This window comes from Gekko japonicus, unplaced genomic scaffold (assembly GCF_001447785.1).
Source record: "Gekko japonicus isolate JY-2015 unplaced genomic scaffold, Gekko_japonicus_V1.1 scaffold169, whole genome shotgun sequence".
Lineage (NCBI taxonomy): Eukaryota > Metazoa > Chordata > Lepidosauria > Squamata > Gekkonidae > Gekko > Gekko japonicus.
Genome location: NW_015161951.1, coordinates 773,582 through 786,799, shown reverse-complemented (window position 1 = coordinate 786,799; position 13,218 = coordinate 773,582). Strand labels below are relative to the sequence as shown.

At 40.6% G+C, this 13,218-nt stretch overlaps 1 protein-coding gene across 1 annotated transcript in view; it reads right to left on the bottom strand.

Moving 5' to 3' along the window:
- Positions 1-1,004: 1,004 nt before the first annotated feature.
- Positions 1,005-13,218, bottom strand: part of ARNTL2 (aryl hydrocarbon receptor nuclear translocator like 2) — a 69,907-nt gene continuing 57,693 nt past the window's right edge. The window contains exons 12-17 of the mRNA XM_015429437.1: positions 12,435-12,582; positions 10,637-10,695; positions 7,467-7,575; positions 6,494-6,584; positions 5,832-5,940; positions 1,005-1,324 (exon numbers count right to left, since the gene is read on the bottom strand). Coding sequence (XP_015284923.1) covers positions 1,191-1,324; positions 5,832-5,940; positions 6,494-6,584; positions 7,467-7,575; positions 10,637-10,695; positions 12,435-12,582 — 650 coding nt within the window. The 3' untranslated portion in view covers positions 1,005-1,190. The remainder of the gene's footprint in view (positions 1,325-5,831; positions 5,941-6,493; positions 6,585-7,466; positions 7,576-10,636; positions 10,696-12,434; positions 12,583-13,218) is intronic.

Below are 13,218 nucleotides of genomic sequence, written 5' to 3'. Positions count from 1 at the left end.
GTGCACAAAGGTGCTAATAAAGTGCTCCCCCATTGTGAATTACTCTTAAATATTTCAGCTGGTATTAGGTCTATTTTAGGTATTAGGTCTATTCTATTGCCTGCTTTGAAGTGCCTTATCAGAATAGCCACTTCTTTAGATGACACCGGTGGCCATACTGGTATACTGTGTAGCTCCTCCCTAGAAAATCCCTAGTATCCAGGATACATAAATTAGCTAGCACCTGAATTGCTAGGGCTATTTTCTGTGTCAAAACTGAAACAACCAGGAGAGCTTCAGAGAAACTCCAGGGCCCAACAGTGAAGCAATGATTTCAGTATATAAATCCTACTCAAAATATTTCATGATTTACACTCAAAAATTAAGACAAAAGGCCTTTATGGTGTAATTTTTCCAGAGCTGGTTTATTTCAATCCACATTCCTACTTCTACTGTTTTTAATCTTTGTACGAACAATTTTCTATTTTGTCTCTTTAAGAGGGTTCTAACAGAATGATCTGCCATAGTCCGAATAGTGCCCGATATGAACATTTACATCAGCGATATCTCTGTTGTGTCTCGTGTTCTGTCTGGCTGCTGCCAATGTCAGACATAATGAGATGTATGGAGTTCAGGTTCTCTTAGCTCTCACCTGCCTCTTGTGGTTTCAAATGCATTTTTTCCTGTTGGACACGATGATTGGTCCTTTTAACAAAAACTTCACTGTCTGTTTCTTGATCCAAGGTTTGTAGTTAAAATAAAGCCTCAAACAGAACATAGCTACTACAGGAATGGACACTGAAACAAATCTAAAGCTATTAAAGTAGAGACATTTTTGAAGAACCTCTAATAAATTAGGAACTTAAATAAGATAAGATATTTTAAAAAATAGAACATTTCAGAACAAAAATTCCTATGCCCATTTTTACTATGTATTCTATCTAAATTTTTAAAGTAAAAATATAACCATTTTTAAATGTTCCAATCACCATTTGCATATGTAACACACTGAGGTTGTACATGGACTGAAAAAATATCACATCTTTTTAACATATTCAGCTAAACTGATTTCTTTATGAACAAGGCAGGTATTCAATATAGTGGAAATATGAATTAAAGCCTTAAGAGGTACCAATACAGTACTTGAGGATGTAGAGTTCTTTTTGTGCATTAAAAGCTGTTTGTGTTGCTTCTCAGATGTAGAAATAAAACTAGAGAGTCCACTGTATCTCCTTTAACTCTGCAACATCACCCAGACCCCCTTCAGCTTCCAAGTAATTCATAAGAGCAGACATGGCAGTGTCATTTTCACACACAGCATCAAAATCCAACTGAGTAGGGTCACCTAAAAAAACAACAAGGAACGCACAACAGTAACATTTCAACACGAGATCTATAATTTGCCATTTACACAAAACTGTTCAGCATTCCTTTGGAGGAAAAAAGAACGTTGACATCTTATCTTTACTTTCATGCAATTGTTTCAAGGCAGATAAGCATGAAATGCTCTAACAATGGAAAACATTATTCCGCAAATTACAGGTCTGCACAGACAAACCAGACCAGCAATCTTTGTAGCAGCCTGGATTTTCTTCTTAGAAAGTCTGAGGGTTAATGCAGTAGATTCACCAGAAATAGGTGAGAGGTTTTGCAAATGCCAAATTATTTAATCAAACTGATCCTTTAAAAAAATGTTAATAAAAAAAGGACACAGTACACACTGGAGCAGATAGACATGTTGGAACACTGTCTTTTAGAGTATAACCTGTACACACACATAAGGAAAAAATTGATTTCTCTTTATGTGCAAGGATTTATTGATGTGCCTGTAGGCAACAAATTGAAATTTCTGCTGTTTGGGTCAGACCCTAATGTAACCCTATCAGTTGCAAAAATAAATAAATAATTGAGTGATTTTATCTCAGAGGATTTTATTGTAATTCAGCTCATGGTCTTTAGGCCAATAGAGCTGTATCATTAAAGTAAAATAAAAAAAGGAGAGTGGCAACTTCCACATTTTCCATTTATACATATTTAACTCAATTGGGGCTCTGAAGAGTGCTAGATAATTTCACAACATATTGTGCTAAAGAACACCTGACAATTAATTTTGATAAAACTAAAGTGATGGCATTCGTCAGGCACCCAAAAAAGCGGTCTTGGATGATAAAGGGGAACAAAATTGAACAACTAAACAGATTGACTTACTTGGGAGGAGGGTGTTACAGGAGACTGAGTCCAATACAGCACACTGTAATTTGATGGCTGACTGTACTGAGAGATCTGTGTACGCTATTCTGAGATTCTTTCATTTATATGTTCTAGCAACTTTGAAGCTATATCAAGCTTAAGTTATAACACAGCTCCTCCACGGTATTTATTTTGGCATCCCCGCCACTAGCTTATGTTCCCTCAAGAAGATACAATCTAAGTTTCTTCGTGCTATTTTACAGGTACCCCCAGATGTGCCTAATGCCTTCCTCCACTTATAAACAGGCTAAATGAGAATCAAGGCTAGAATTTTATTATCTGCTTATTATCTGCTTAAGGTTCATGCAAATCAAAAAGGCCTTCTTCCCCTAATAACACAAGATCTCTGCCAACCAAGGTGGATGCAAATGGCTGACAGCAATTTAGAAAGAATGGGACTTGCTTCCTGTGCCCTTTTGGTTCAGAATAATGACTAGGCGAAATGCATTATTAAACAAAGGGTTCGAGACATAGAGCACCAACAAGATCTAATGAAATCACCAAACTTTATGGCTCCTATAAAGATCAGATATGTTTTGACCATGGCCCAATATCTTAGCCAGTTAGATGTTCCTTCTTACAGGAGAGCATTTACCCTGGCTAGATGTGCGGCTATGCAGTCAGTGGTACTAGAAGGGAGATATTTAAAAATCCCATATGCAGAAAGACTTTGCCCCTGTACTATAGGTGAAGTGGAAACGCTGGGACATGTCCTTTTCCATTGCCCCTTTTATGAAGAACTACGGGATAAGATTATGTCTCCTCTTTTAGATAGACCAACAGTTTCTGCAGAAAAAGGCTGCTTGGAGAAACTTTTAATAGATAAGAACCCAACTATCTCCAGGAAAATAGCCAAGTTTTGTGTTCATGTGATAAAATTCCATAGTAAGTAGCAAAGCCATATAAACATAAGGGCCCATTTCTCTTCTCCTTCTGGCATGCTTTTAAAAATTTTATGGTTTTAAAGTCTATTTTAAATGCTATTATGTATGTATTTACTATACCTCATACCCTACATGTCGGAATTTAATGGGGCTTCTGTTTTACTTGGAGCTGCTGTAATTATAGGTAAATGGTTGCTAATGGTCGATGACCGTAAAATAAACATACTATTGATATTTAAGCACTTAAAATACACTGCCACTTTTGCACTGAAAATGGACACAGCCCAAAAAATATCAAAACATCAAAGATTATTGTCTTGTAATAAATCGTCATTAAATAGCTGATGTTGGCAGGTTACCAAACGGCTCCAGCAGCCAGGATACCTGAATTAAAGCCTATTTAGTTCACAGAGACCAGAACTTCCCTACATCCTCCAGCAAACATTATTTTGTAAAAAAGAAAGTTTGAGATGAGCCAATCTGAAAATTCTTGTCTATATTCCTGAATAGTCCCAAATACAGCATCAGTGTTGTATTGGTATTCAGGTAAACATTTGGGAAACCTGAATTTATTTGGCTCCATTATACCCTATGGGGACCATCCCCATAGGGTATAATGGAGAATTTCACTTGCTGAGATGTGCTGCTGAGTTCACTCCTCAGTGCCGCCTGAGTTCACTCGTTGAGTTGTGCCGCAGCAGCGGCATGACTCGGCAAGTGAACTTGGAAGGCATTTAAAGAGACTGTGGTCTCTTTAAATGCCTTCTAAATGTGCCCGAATAAAAGCCTAATAATATAGGCTTTTATTTGGACATGGCTATTTCGGTAGCTGAATCAGATTGTCTAATATGCATCCAGATGAATAAATAACTAAAAAATACTGATAAGGTATTTTTTTGGTATTTATTTGGTTCTGTATATACCTAGCACACACACTTAGTCACCATGGCTAGTAGCCATTGATAGACTTAGCCTCCATGAATCTACATAATCCCCTTTTAAAGTTGTTTATTCCTGTGGCCATCACTACATTCTCTGGCAATGAATTCCACATCAACTACTTTCTGTGTAAAGCAGTATTTTCTTTTGTTCGTCCTGAATTTACTGCCAATCAGCTTCATTGGATGCCCTTGAGTTCTAGTATTTTGAGAGATGGAGAAAAAATTGCCCCTTGGCTCTGTGATTCAGAGGTTTAGCGCCTCTGAGCATTGAGGTTCCTTTCAGTCACCATGGCTAGACCTGCCTGCCATGAATCTATCTAATCCCCTTTTAAAACTGTTCTTGTGGCCATCACTACATCCTTTGGCAGCGAATTACACATTTTAATCACCCTCTGTGTAAAGAAGTATTTCTTTTGTCCGTCCTGAATTTATGGCCCATCAATTTCATTAGATGCCCTTGAGTTCTAGCATTTTGGGTGAGGGAGAAAACAATTCTCTTTGTCAACTTTCTTCACCCCATGCATAATTTTAGAAATCTCTATCATGTCCCCCCTTAGTTGTCTCTTTTTTAAACTGAAAAGTTCCAGCCTCTTCAGCCTTTCATCATAGGGAAGGTGGTGCAACCCCCAATCATATTGGTTGCCCTCCTCTGTACTTTTCCCAGCTCTGCAATATCCTTTTGGAGATACGGTGACCATCTGCAAACTTGGCCACTATACTACTTACCGCTAGTTACAGATCATTGATGAATAAATTGAATCGTAGCCCCAATACCAATTCTTTGTTTACTTCCATCCATCGTGAGAACTGTCCATTGATTCCTACTCTTTGCTTCCTGTCATTTAACCAGTTTTTAATCTATAAGAGAACCCGACCTCTTATCCCTCTGGATCCCTTTATAAAAATTGCTGTCACAATTTTATAAAAATTGCTACTCTCCAGTCTTCTGGTATAGTGGCTGAATTTAGTAATAGGTTACATATACAGGTTAGTAGATATGAGTTCCTTAAGAACTCTCAAGTGTATGCCATCAGGACCTGGAGACTTATCAATTTTTAATTTCCACAGTAGGTCTATAGAACTTCATCTCTGGTCACCTCACTTTGACTCAGTTCTTCAGACTCCCATCCTGAATATGGGGGCTGTGACATGGGTACATGCCCCACACTTTCCACAGTGAACACAAAAGCAAAAAAGTCATGGAGCTTCTCTGTCATCTCCCCATCTTCCTTCAGCAATCTCTTTATTCTTTTGTCATTCAAAGGTCTCACTGCTTCTCTGGCTGGTTTCCTGCTCCAGATATATATTTTAAAATGTCTACTGTTTGTCTTGATGCTTTTAGCAACCTGCTCCTCAAAAATCTCTTTTTGCATCCCTAATTATTGACTTATATTTCTTTTGCCAGAACCTGTGGTCCCTCCTGTTAAATTTATTGGGGCAGACCATCCATATTTTAAAAGAAGCATCTTTCCTTTTTTTTATAGTTACCTTGACTTGTGCTGTTAACCACAACACTCTGAAGACCTTTATACAGGGAACTCAATTAGAGTACCTTTGGACTGACAGGTGGATTCCAACCCTGTCAGACTGCATTCACAGGCCACACCTTTAGGGTTTCTTTCAATTTAGGTTTTCATACAAGCCAGGACCAAAAAACTCAGAGCACTGACAGTACAGTCCTATACAGTATTACTCCAGGCTTCCGCTGCAAGTTACACAAAGTACTTCAGAGGCTGAAAATATATTTCACTAAAAAGAAACAGTAAAAATAGCTTACAGGGAAGAGGTGCATTGCTAGGGAATGAAATAGCGCGGCGATTTTGCCCTGAAGTTTCCAGATCTTCTATGACAGTAGGACATAACTGAATCAGCTCTTTATTTGGCACCTGAAAAACCAAACAAAATGGATATAAATGGATAGCAATCAATTACATTATGGAAAACATCAGCTTCAAAACTATCAAATAGAAGAACATTCATTAGCTCTTTGAGAGGATTTGGTTCACAAGTAAGGGATAAGCTGCAAATGACAGTGCGTTGTATTTGCCAAATATTTGCAGTGCTTTCTGAAATGTTAGATTATTTATCCCATTAAAATTAGTGAATTTAAATTGAATTGCTCAGTGCAGGATTGTGACCTAAAGATGCTGCTTGATAGAGCTCCCAGAAGAGCTGCTCAGGAAAAGGTACCCCAAAGTAATGGCTTGTAGTCTCAATCGGTAGTTTGTAGTCATGTGAAAAAACTCAGGCAGAAAAGCCAGGAATTACTATGGCACAAAAGAACTTCTTTCATGTTAGTCAGTTTGTGAAGGTACCAAGTTTGCAGAGTTGTTGCTATTTGCTATGGAGAACTGCAGCGGCAGCAAGGCTGATCAAATCCGGTTACTTGTTTCCTCAGTAGTAACACTTTTTGGAGTCAAGTGTTTTACTGATACTCACATTACTGCAGGTTACTGTTATCACTGGTGAAGAAGACTTCTTCATAATATCTGATGGACTTAACTCACCAAGAGGTGGAGATGTATGTGATCTATATAAAAACAAAAAGGTAGTACTACATTCTTATCATAAATCCTTCAGCAGATGTGTGGCATTTGTCTTCTAAAACCAAAACCAGAGCTTGAATATTTTCATTTATCACCCACCTTTCCCACTAAGACTTGAGGCAGATTACAAATTAGAAAAAACAATTCAATCAGACATCAACATCCCTGATCTAAGGCATGTCATATCTTGAACAATGTAGAAAGTGGATTACAAAGGTAGAGGACAGTTCAGTAAAAGCAAGATGATACGTACAAATAAGCATTGCAATACACTAAAATCAGCTACTTAGATGCCATGATAAATCTGAATTCATCATTTAGAAATCCTAATTGTAACACTGTCAGTCCCAATACATTTGTTTAGAGAAACCACATCACACTCACTTGTTATCCTTCAATTCAGACCATAGGCGTAATCTTCGTGGGGGCGGCGGGGCTTCAGCCCCCGCCGAAATTTTCAGGAAGGTACTCAGCCTCCCCCGGGAGCCCCCCTTGCTCCTAGCAAAGCAATGCCTCTGGCCCAGCCCCAGCCCCCCCCCCCCGGGAAATTGGAAAGTCTACACCCTTGATTTCAGACTAACAATCAAATGACTGCTTGGTTTAAGTGGAGGATATGTACACCTGATTATCTACATCAGAGCTCTACAATCAATTTTCAGTAGGGCAGTATGTTAATGATGAAGCAACAGAAGATCTCAATTTATGCTAGAAGTACCTGCATGTGTGAAGAACTTTTGAAAACAAAGGAGAAAATCAACAATTTGTGGTTTATATGGAGAAAAATATATTGTGTAGAGTGCTTTTAAAAAAAATCCTAATATTTAGTTTCTATTAGAACCTTTATTTCAGCAACAGTTAATTCTTACCTTTGCAAATCTAAGACTTCATTTGCAATCTTTGTTCCTATGCTTCCAGCCCCAAGTACAGTTTCTGTAGACATCCCTGGTACACCAAGAAATGATGGCTTTGGCACATCTACATTTGGAGAAAGAAAGGTTTTAGACTGTTTTCCATATTGACAATTTTAACTCATGTATTTTCTTTGCCTAAATTACAAATGAGTGGGAATTGGATCTTGTTCTTTCAGTTCAATTATACATATTTATTTAACTGTTTACATAATTTCATTTGCCATGCTTATAACTCATTTAATGGAGTTTATCTCTGCTTTAACACTGTGCTATGGGCATGCAGGTGGTTTCCACAAAGGGAGAGGCCTATTGCTGGCACAGCTGCAGATAAAGTGCAGTGGCAAGGGGGGTTCCACATGGCAGTTTTCTCTGGAGTTACCCTGCCCCAGTCTTCTAGCAGTGCCCACCCCCCCATGCAATCAGAGCATTTGCAATTTTCTTTTTAAAAATCAGCACCAGAAATCATTATATGGATATGCCATTGTAACCATGTTCTCTGCGTTCTCCAGCTTTCATTAAAAAAAGAAGTCTCTAACCAAGGGGTCGCCAACCTTTTTGAGCCTGTGGACCTCTTTGGAATGCTGACTGGGGGTGTGCAAAAAATAAAATGCCGGTATTTTTTGGCTTCAGGTAAATCAGACCCTAAAAATATAGCTAAATGCCGAATTTCCCCAGTAAAATACCGGTAAGGTATTCGGATTGGGGCTATATTTGGTATTCCTGAATATTTTCGGGTCTGATTTACACCACCAGAAGGAAAGGAGGCATGTTAAAATGCCTTCTTTCCCTCTGGTAGCCCATAGAGATTTCCCTGTCAATTTCACTCCCTGCCAGTCAGCTGGGAGTGATATTGACTAGGAAAAGCCTCAGCTCTCTGCCTTCCCTTCTCCAGCTAACAGATGGTAGCTGAAGAAGGGAAGGGGAACCTAGGCATGTTTAAAATGCCTTTCTTCCCCTCCCCGAGCTCGGAATGATCCACCCCAGTACATAATGAAGACTATTATTCCAGAAAAACAAATCTAAAGTCTTCTTCAGCTCATGCATGGTCCTTTGTATCCTAAGCAGGGGTCATTTTGTAGAAAAAGAGGTGCAGGAGCTCATTAGCATAACTTATTTGCATATAGAAAGAAGGGAAAGAAAGAGAAGGAAAGAAGGAGGGAAAGAAAGAGGGAGAGATGGAAAGAAGGAGAGAAGAAAAGAAGGAGGGAAAGAAAGAAGGAAAGAGGAGGAAAAGAAAGAAAGAAAAAGAAGGAAAGAAAGAGAGGGAAAGATGAAGGGAACGAGGGAAAGAAAGAGGGAGAGAAGGAAAGAAGGAGGGAAAGAAGGAAAGGATGTCTGCTTTTTGCTCCTCATGGCCCGGGGGCTGCTGGGAGCAGGGGGTGGGGCTTGTTGCATGTGCCCGCCTCCTGGGCTCTTTACTGGCGGAGCTCCGCTCCTGCAGGAAATGACCCCTGATCCTAAGGCATTTACATACTTAATCTAGGAGTAAGGCCCGTTGTGGGAAGAAATACAACAAGCTCTAGAAGAAAGCTCCAGGTGAGTGTCCCGGCTGTGGCTGGTGGGGCGGCAGAGGGAAAGGAAAAATAGAGGGAGGCAAGCCATGTTTATTTCCTTCTGCTTAGCTATAAGGCAGGGCTGTCCCAAGTCATTTTGCTGCCCCAAGAAGGTAGTATGGGAGGACAGTCTCATGGTAACAGGTATGATTCCCTCCACCCCTGACTTATGTTGATTTGGGGTTTTGCAGTGGCAGCTAAGGTAGAAATCCACCTCCTCCTATGCCAATTCCAATTCCAATAACCTTTATTGGCATACACTCCTCCAATGCCATGTCTTCCAGGTTCCAAGGGTCTGGAAAGCGGTTCCATAGCCAGTTACAGCGTTGCCAACTCTGGGTTGGGAAATACCTGTAGATTTGAGGGGTAGAGCCTGGGGAGGGCAGGGTTTGGGGTGGGGAGGGACTTCAGCAGGGTATAATGCCACAGAGTCCACTGCCCAAAGCAGCCATTGTCTCCAGGAGAACTGATCTTGATCATCTGGACATCAGCTGTAATAGCTGGAGATCTCCAGGTGCTGCCTGGAGGTTGGTTTATTTTAATTTGAGGCCATGCAGCGGCAGCTAAGGTAGAAAAGCGCCTCCTCCTATGCCATGTTTTCTGGGTTCCAAGGGTCTGGAAAGTGGTTCCATAGCCAGTTACATGGTTGCTAACTCTGGGTTGGGAAATACCTGTAGATTTGAGGGGTAGAGCCTGGGGAGGGCAGGGTTTGGGGTGGGGAGGGACTTCAGCAGGGTATAATGCCACAGAGTCCACTGCCCAAAGCAGCCATTGTCTCCAGGAGAACTGATCTTGATCATCTGGAGATCAGTTGTAATAGCTGGGAAATTTTCTGTAGGGGTAATGATGTGCTGTGGCTGGGGAACACGGTGATTTCTGGGAGATCTCCAGGCCCCACAGGGAGACTGGTAACCAATGCTCCCTCTAAGCTGTGGAGTCCTGTGAGCAAAAATTCTACTTTGTGAGCGAGCGATTTGACTCCTGCATAGATCAGTCTGCTCCGGAGCCCTTCTTCCTGAGCAAAGACAAAAATGTGTGAGCTGGATGCTAGAAAACTGTGAGCTAGCTCACACTAACTCAGCTTAGAGGGAACACTGCTGGTAACTCCAGTGACCATTTAAGGGAAGATTGGGATATGTATTTTACCTCAGGACACATTCAATGACTCCCAACAGCAACAGGAAACTGTTTAGAATGTTAGAGGCAACGGCCAATCAGGCTGCATATGCAAATGACCTCTGTGTTTCGACTGGCTATGGGGGGGAAGGAGCAGTAAACTGGAATGTTGGAAGTGGGACTCAGGCAGTGCAGCCAGTGGATACCCTCTGAGTGACACATCATGGAGTCAACTGATTTAGGAGCGTGTGGAATGTTCAGAAAGTGCCACTCCACTTCACAATTATATATAAGGAGATATACTTATAAATATAAACCTGTACTCCTTATTATATATTTTTTAAGGTAGTGTGTCAACGTGTAGTTTTCATACAGCAGAGCACTGTCTGAATTATATTCAATAATATTTCTGGGAAGAATGTGCATACTACCCTCACAACAAGAGACTGCACTTGCCTTCTGAAGACAGGGAACTGCAGGGTAGCAGTGCTTCTTCATCCGGCTCATTATGGCCTCTAAAAAAAGAATAATTAAGTAAAAGAGTTATTTTTTTTCAGAGATCCACACTCCAGTTCTCTATAGTTTACCAAAAAGGACGGAAGATTAGTGAAGAGCAGCTTCATGTAAAATGAAGATTTTTTTTAAAAGCCAATGGACATTGGGATGACAAGATTATACCTGCCAGCTCTGCCTATGGCTCACTTTTCCTATATCTTGGGACTGGCTTATTTCTGTGCACTATGATGGTAACATATAAATGAAGCATGTGAACATGACTGCACACACTATCTGAACCCAGCACCCTTTCTACTACTCATCTAAAACAGCAATCCTAAAAAGGGCTATTTTGAATCCTAATCAATGAAGCTTACTCCCAAGAAGGCATTCCTAGGACTGCACTGTAAATTGTGCAAGATATGGATTGTGATTTTTAATAGGGCATATTAGTGTACCCATACCAGTAACACCAGGGGCCACAATGGCAGAGCAAGCAGGCCGAATCCTATTGCCCCAGCCAAACTACTTATCTAAATGAGGTCACTCCCACAGCTACGACTGTATATATTTTATTCCTGAAAGCCAAATCTTTATTTTCTCCTACAGGGAAATAAATCAAATACTGTTTTTATTTATCCCAGACTCTTCCTTGGTATATACCAGTGGACAAGGTTATAACCGGTTAAATACCAGAGCAGGGGAGAGGGCAAGAAGATCACCACAGTATGTTGGAGGCAAGTGTAAACAGCAGCAATTATTTACCTCAAAAGTGGCAAACACAGAGGGAATTATAATACACTAGCAGGCTAGTTCTTAAACCATTATCTGTTCTCTAGTTACGTTTGCCTGGTGTTAAGGCAGAGTGACACGGATATTAGTCCTCTCAAATTCACAAATTAAAACTCTACTAAATTGAGGATGGAGTGTTTTATTACATGTGGGATTTTCTCACCAAAATAAAAAGGCCTCAAGGTTGTGCTCTCTCTCACACACACCTATAATTATAACAGAGAAATAACAAGACCCACTCAGACCAAAACGAGCGTCACAACTAACATCCTTGGGAAACCAGGGTTGTTGATTTGGTTGTTAACCTAACAGGGACCCATTGCCTGTTCCTCCATAGCCTGACAGCAGGCAGCAAGTTCCAGTGGGCTCCTGGCCATGGACACCATCAGCTGGGAGGCAGTGCAGGTGGTGCCCATGGCTGGAATGCAGTTCCTCTCACCATACCATCACATAGCTGACTGGCAGTATGAAGGGGCAAAAGGCACATTCTAGTTATATTCCAACCATAGCCAGAATGTGTCTTCACCCTTCCAGCATTCAGGCAGTATGGGAGAGCAGAAGATACATTCCATCCACGCGTAGAATATGCCTCCCCTCCCATACCACCAATCAGCTATATGGTGGGTGGGGATTTAAAGGGCCAGGACACATTCAAAACCTTTAATCCCTACCCACCACGTGCTCAACGGAGCAAGGGATCCTCGTCATGGATGCTACCGATGAGCTGATAGCACCTATGGCTGAAACTCAGAGCCCCTTGAAAGCAGGCAGTGCCAACCAGTATGCCAGTTAACTAAATATGCTAAATAACCAAGTGCAAGGTAACACAGCTCTCAATGCATATGTTTTTACACTAAAAATGTTCACAGCAGATAGCACATCCAACTTTTGATGTTAACTCTGAAGTTTTCATATCTGACTTCAATCTATACAAAGAAACAGACATTTGATATAATCAAGAACTTACAGAACTGAATTGGTTGACACAATGTATTCCAGTTCTTTGGTCCATGGATTTATGAAGCTGAACCACTGACTTTTTAATGTGACAAACGAACCATCTTTTGCTTTGAATTTGTAGGAATTTGTAAATATTTTTTCTTTACTCCGCAGCACTACAGAAAGAAACACATACATTTGAGCACAACAGATTGTAAGCAAAACTAACATTAAGATCTGTTGTAACTACTGTTACCTGTTTTATAGCTTGCTATATTGTGGCCCCTAAATGTTTCTCATTCATCCCAATGCTTACACCATAGTACAGGTTACTAGGATTCCCGTGTTGCAAGGTTCAAAGGCAGCACCTTGCTAAAGGACATAATGTGAGTCCACTTCTGGACAAGGGGTTAAATGCTGTGAATGAGAGCAACACAAGGCAGAAATCACAGCTCAGTGTTGTTTACCCAACCAAAGAAATATTATGGTGGACTCTAACTGCCATCTGTCAGGCCCTACTCCATGTCCCTCCCTCACCAGAAGAGAAAAAAGTTTTCACAGGAAGGTCACAATACTCACTGGTGAAATAAAAACAGTTAGGCAAGTAGATATTTACATTGCCGCACAACTACATTGACCAGGCAAAAATAACTAGTGCAGAATCTACTCCTGTAATACATGTCTGTATTTAACAGGGTTGGTAACAGGCATGGAAGAAAATGTCCTGTCGCTTTAATAGAGGCCTAATGTGTGAAAATAAGTGTCAGCTAATGCTGCCACAATCTGGAATTTGTGGGGACCCTACTCCCTCT